The 6,155-nt window shown below is 42.1% G+C and overlaps 1 protein-coding gene across 2 annotated transcripts in view; it reads right to left on the bottom strand.

The window, feature by feature from the left end:
- Window positions 1-3,270: 3,270 nt before the first annotated feature.
- The window catches only part of foxp4 (forkhead box P4), a 395,709-nt gene continuing 392,824 nt past the window's right edge, over window positions 3,271-6,155 (bottom strand). For both annotated transcript variants that reach the window (XM_073030525.1, XM_073030526.1), the window contains exons 16-17: window positions 5,361-5,524; window positions 3,271-4,071 (exon numbers count right to left, since the gene is read on the bottom strand). In XM_073030525.1, the coding sequence (XP_072886626.1) occupies window positions 3,927-4,071; window positions 5,361-5,524 (309 nt within the window). In that variant the 3' untranslated portion in view covers window positions 3,271-3,926. The remainder of the gene's footprint in view (window positions 4,072-5,360; window positions 5,525-6,155) is intronic.

The raw sequence follows: 6,155 nt of genomic DNA, 5'->3' as shown, positions 1-6,155 counted from the left end.
CTAGAGAACATTGCACAACAGTAAATATAAAACTCCTTTTCAACCTTTCTACATCTAACTTTGATACTAAAGGGGGGCAATGGAAGGCTGTGCTATCAACTCATATGCAGAACAGTAATCAGCTCTGTACGGTCAACAAGCTTCTTCCTCACTGTATTCATAGAAAGGTGTTTGAGTGATGTGAGAACTGGACACCAGGATCTTATTGGCAGAACCAGCTGAACAGAATAAAGCTGAGGTAACTTCTTGTTCGCATACTATTGGCTGACCAGGAGATTGAGTCAATAGACTAATTGATCAATTCAAATATTTGGAGATAGGGTAGCAAAGGTTCTTCTGTTACACAAGTGTAATAGCATTAGATCCATATTGAAAATAAAGATATTTAGAATTTCACTCTGAGCAGTGACCAGATAGTAACTCAGTTAAGTGGTAACTTGACAATATCATATCTTGTGTAAATCAGTCCACTCAGGGCCATTGACTCCCCTGCATTCCCTCAACTACATCACTGAAACAGATCACCCGCTCACCAGCAGAAACTCAATTTTCAGTTTGGTGCGTTAAAGTTACTGCCATGATTCTTATATTACACTAGTGGCTAAAATACAAAAAAATTCAAAAGCTACTTCATTGGTTGTAAATCACTTTGGGAATATTCTGAGGTGGTATTTAAATGAAGCTTTTTTTCCTGCCCGTCTGACCCTTCAAGCCGTACCACCCAGCAACCCCTGATTTAACCTTAACCTAATCATGGGACAATTTACAACGACCAATTAAGCTATTAACCAGCACATTTTTGGAAATGTGGGAGGAAAGTGAAGCACCCAGAAGAAGTTGACACGGTCACGGGGGGAGGGGGTAATGTACAAACTCCTTACAGGCAGCAGTGGGAATTGAACCCAGGTTGCCTGTAATGTAAAGTGTTGTGCTAAGCACTATGTTACCATGCCATCCCCTATTTCTACCAATACTTTCTCCCTCCCGTCCCTCTAGCTTCTTCTGTACATGGAATAAGACGCAGAGTGACATGCTGGATTTTCTGTTTGTGAATATTCGGTATATCACAGTAGCTGTACTATAACTTTTCACCATGTGCTGGAATCTCAGTCGCTTCATGCTCACAGACCCTTCTCAGGAACTCTTCAAGATCGTCCTATGGAATTGTACTTCTCGTTCGCAGTGCAGCGATACTGCTTTCAAACATCATGCTTGGTCAGAGAAACAAATCAACGCAAGTCTGGGCTTCAGTTGCATTGGGCTCTTTCTAATTTCTGTGTGAAGAATCCTGCTTACCAAAATACTGCTTTCCACTACTTCACTTAGAGAGAAAACAATGCTTAGGCCTACACAGAGTGGACGTTTCCAATAGTGGGGAGCCAAGGACCAAAGCATACAGTCTCAGATAGATGGATGTCCCTTTAGAACAGAGATTTCTTTGTAGCCAGAGGGTGGTGAATCTGTGGAATTCATTGCCACAGATGGCTGTGAAGGCCGAGTTATTAGGTATACGTAAAGTGGAGTTTGGTGGGTTTTTGATTAGTAAGTGCGCCAAAGATTACAGGGGAAAGGCAGGGGAATGGGGTTGAGAGGAAAGATAAATCAGCCATGATGGAATGGAGGAGCAGATGTGATGGGCTAAATGATCTAATTCTGCTCCTTTATCTTATGGTCTTTGTACCATTTCTGGCAGAATCCCATGGTGAGATGCCAAATACTTGCAGTTGAGATGTTTGGGAGGAGAATGAGATGGCTTCCATTCTGAGCATCAACCACGTGGAATTTGTGGTCAAGCCCAGGAATTAGACACATATTCCATTCTGGCTGATCTGGATTACCCTGGCTTTGACACGTCCTGTTGGTCATAAACTTCACAGCAATGCCAGTCAGTCACACTAATCTAAATGAAGAATCAAGTGCTGCCTGGTCTGGAGCATTGGCCCATCCACCTTTAACCTAGCATTCCATTCCAGGAATTAGTTACACAAGCATTCCAACAACCAGAAACATAAATGCAACAGTCCACTTTCTGAACAAGTAGATGCATTCACGATATTGTTTTGTAAAAAGGGTTAGCTTTGTGCGACTTCTTTCATTATTTTCCATTGGAAGAAACTAGGTAATAATGTTCCATCCTGTTTACAGTCCTTACCCCCACATCTATCACCCTGCTCCGGGCAACATGCCTCTCCCCATCCCACCACTGTTGTGTCTTCTTTCTTGCCTTGGCATATTACTGACTGAGGAAAAATAACCTGTAAAATCTATGTTGATTATGTCAATGGGAAGAATTGTAGGTTTCCTGCTGATTCACCTGTTCTCACTTGTGACCTGTCCTTGTAGAAAACATAGTTTGTGCATTGCCCAGTCTGCATCATGCCACGGAGGAATACTGCAAATACGTTATATTTCTTTTTGGTGATAGAAATTGCTCGGTGCATTTGCATTAATTAAGTAATAAATGCTGATTTCGGTACAAGGAAATGAATGAGCAAAAGCTACAACTGGGTGATATTATAATCATTATTTGGGAAATTTGGTTCATCAAGATCCTTTCAAAGTAACATTACCTGTGATTTTGTTGAGGTTGGTTGAAAAATTATCAATAAGCATCTTTTCCCTCCCGCCATCCTAATTAGTCTTTCCAAATATGTTCCATCAACCCCACCCTCTATCCTATCTACTCCTGCCTATCCTTCCTCTCCCCTCCCTTTCTTTCCCTTACTGAGTCCTTCTACCAGTCCTCCCTTCTGCTTTCTTCGCCTGCTCTTTGTAAGTCCACATGTCCAGTCTGTCCTCTAGCATTAATTCAGTTGTCCATTTGTTCTGCATGAGTTTATCAGTGGGCGCCAATACCAATAATCCTGGACCCTCTGGTACAAAGAAAAGTATCAGTCTGTTTGAGTGGGAGGAATGACGACAAAGCTCAGACAGAACCAACAGAAGACATATTTTCCCTTCCATTCAAAGTTTTGAATACTTAAGTAGATTTATATACTGCCCTTAAACCTTCATGGGTTTGATATATAGAAAAAAAGAGTTCAGTTTTAGAACCTTGTGCCTGGAAAAATGAAGTCATCCCTTGTCCACTTGGTTCTCTAAACATTTTCTCTGCAGTTGTACCTTTGATTAGGTCTCCGTCAACAGAATCTGATCTTCAATCATTTACAACATAACGTTTAAGTAGGAAAGTTTTAAAGGGTTCATCATTTTCTCTGCCCTCCCCTTCCAAGACACATTGTTGCTCACCACCCTCCCACCCCACCCCATTACTCTGACCCGATATAAACACAAAAGCTAAAATAGCAGTGGAAGTTTAAAGACATTAACGCTGTCCTGGGTGGATCGTTCATTTGGATCTCCTCAGATGTTAACTCAATTGAGTGGGTTCAGATATCCCACAAACAGTTCTGCAGTTACCCTCTGCATAAATACAATGTGCCTGTTGAGCTATCTACAGCATTGAATAGAAAATATTCAAATTGAGGTACCTTTAAAGCAGGTTGAAAATGTCTGTTTTTTTTTGGCCTTAATGGTGAATAAGCAACATTATTCACATCACAGGCCTGTGGTGACTACCTGCCAGTTCAGAAGACTAGTAGCCATCTCTGTATTAGCGGCAAAACATTTGGGAAGAAAAGGAAGAAAATAATAGTCATCAGCTTCACTTCAAAAATTTGGAGCCGTTCAATCTACACCCAACAAATTGGTTTGTGTTCCATAGCTCCATTATTAGAGGACAATCAGAATTGCTGTTGGAGACTTTGAGTATATGTTGGCTTTGAGGAGCTGGCTCCTTAGCTTCATCCCTCAGTCCAGATGAGTCAGGACCAGGAGTTGTTGTTGGGTGGATGTGCAGGTGAGAGGTCTGACCCTGTTTTGTTTTTATCTTTTTTTTAAATGACTTGAAGTGCTCGAGTTCCGTTCTATTCCAATTCTTCTGTTGTTAGCTCCTCCTCCATCTCTCTAGCTTCCTGCATTTCTGAATTCACATTGGCTGCTGCGATGAGAGAGACAGGCGGGTCGTCCTCCTCCAGCTCTGCGGGCTCTTCCTTGATGTGCACTTGGTGTCTACGTTGAGATGGGAAAAAATGGAATGATCTGTAATAACAGGCTGGGAAATACTTCAAATGATTTAAGGTGCTCTCCATTAATTCACACATAGACAATGAAAGAGAGAAAATAGTGCATTTATCTGGTACTTTACTTGTATAAAAGTGAGATCTCCCAGTGGCCACCCTTTTTAATTCCACTTCCCAATCCTATTCCAACACGTCCATCCATGGCCTCCTCTACTGTCGTGATGAGGCCACACTCAGACTGGAGAAGCAACATTTTATATTCTTGTCTGGGTAGGCTCCAACCTGATGGCATGAAGATCGACTTCTCAAACTTCCGATAATGCCCCCCCTTTCTATTCCCCATCCTCTTCTCCCTCTCTCACCCCATCTCCTTGCCTGCCCATCGCCTCCCTCCGGTGCACCACCCCTACCCTCAAATGCGATCCAACAAAATACCAGTAGCTCTCTATCCTCAATCCCAATCAATCCAAACGTTTCAAGATCATTATTTGATGGGGAATTTATGTTGTGTAGTGCCAGAAGAGGATCCAATTGGCAGTCCATCCATATGACCATTTTTTCTGCCTAAGTGGCCTTCCCAAATGGTTTTGAATGAGGGACACTCTTGCACTGTGCAATTTATTCTCAGAATTTGATAACATATTTTATAGACAGAAGTCTTAGCCATTTGTGTTGAATCCAAGAACCCTCAGTGAAAACTTGTGTTCAACTAATTCATCTTTATTTACAATCAAAGAATATGCTTCAAAATCCCTTTCAGACATAACTCCTTCTTACTTTGGGGACCTCCAAAAGCAGAATGAACCTTCAAAATCGCTGCACTCTTCCAATATGGTTGTCTTGTGAATATCTGATTATTGTAACTGCCATTCTCCTCTGTAGCTTCAGCTTCCTAAATCCTCAAATCGGAATTCATTCCCTGAATCTCTTTAGTTCCCCTGTAGAAGGGTCTCAGCCCAAAACACTGACTTTTTATAACCTCTCCATAGATGCTGCCTGACCTGCTGAGCTCCTCAAGCATTTTGTGTGTGTTGCTCTTCAGTGCACATTCCTTCTTAGATCATGCTTTTAACCAATCATTTGTCACCAGTTCCACTATTTCCTCCCATGGCCCTGCGTTAAGTTCTAGCTGATTCGCCACACAAGTAGCACCCTGAATTATAGGAGACAAATGCAGATAATTGTCGCTCTGTCTGGTATTTTACCATGTAAGGCCTCCACTGTATCGCAGTGCACAATCGCCAGGCCCAGCCCAAAGCCTGTGAAATTGAATCATACCCGTGCTGTTGAGGGGAGAGCCCTGGACTGCTGCTTCCATTGCTGTTCACTTGCTCCACAGTGCTGCTGACATCATCGTGACCCACGTGCATCAGGCCGCTAGCCGATGTGTTCATTAAGGTCGGGCTGTTGAGCAGCTGCATGTTGCTTTCAGCCAAAGCTGCCTGCAGAAGAGGGACAGAATGTTGATTAACAGTTCATGTGGTTTAAGGTTATTTACTTTTCTGAATGCAGAGATTTACAGTCTCCCTGCCTCATGAACTAGTTGAGGCAAATAGCGTAAGGGAATCTAAATACATATTTGCAGGAGAAAGAAATGGAAGAGAACATTCTGCAGTTCTTTTGGAAACATAAGGAGCTTTATTGAAAGCATTACAGTTCCTCACATCTGCCCTGTCACACATCAAGACAATGGATAGACAATCATATGCCTAAAATGTGATCTCTGCCTTGAATCTGTGCATCTATTGGTCATTCTCTTCCCTTTGGGGTGGGAAAGTTGGCATTCTCACAATTCTCTGAGCAAAGAAATTTTACTTCATCTCAGTTCTAAACATCTTGTGACTCCTGGTTTCTGATTTGACTTTAATGATTTAGACCTTAAGACACAGGAAACAAATTGGCTCTTGGCCCATTGAGTTTGCTCCACCATTTGATCATGGTTAATTTACTTTCTCTCTCAACCCCATTCTCCTGCCTTCACCCCACAGCCTTTGAAGCCCTTCCTAATTAATACCTATGAACATCCACTTTAAGTATACCCAATGATTTGGCCTTTGTATCCTAACATCCCAC

The sequence above is a fragment of the Hemitrygon akajei genome, chromosome 27 (assembly GCF_048418815.1).
Source record: "Hemitrygon akajei chromosome 27, sHemAka1.3, whole genome shotgun sequence".
Lineage (NCBI taxonomy): Eukaryota > Metazoa > Chordata > Chondrichthyes > Myliobatiformes > Dasyatidae > Hemitrygon > Hemitrygon akajei.
The sequence above is the reverse complement of the archived record's forward strand: the minus strand, read 5'-3'. Positions and strand labels throughout refer to the sequence as shown.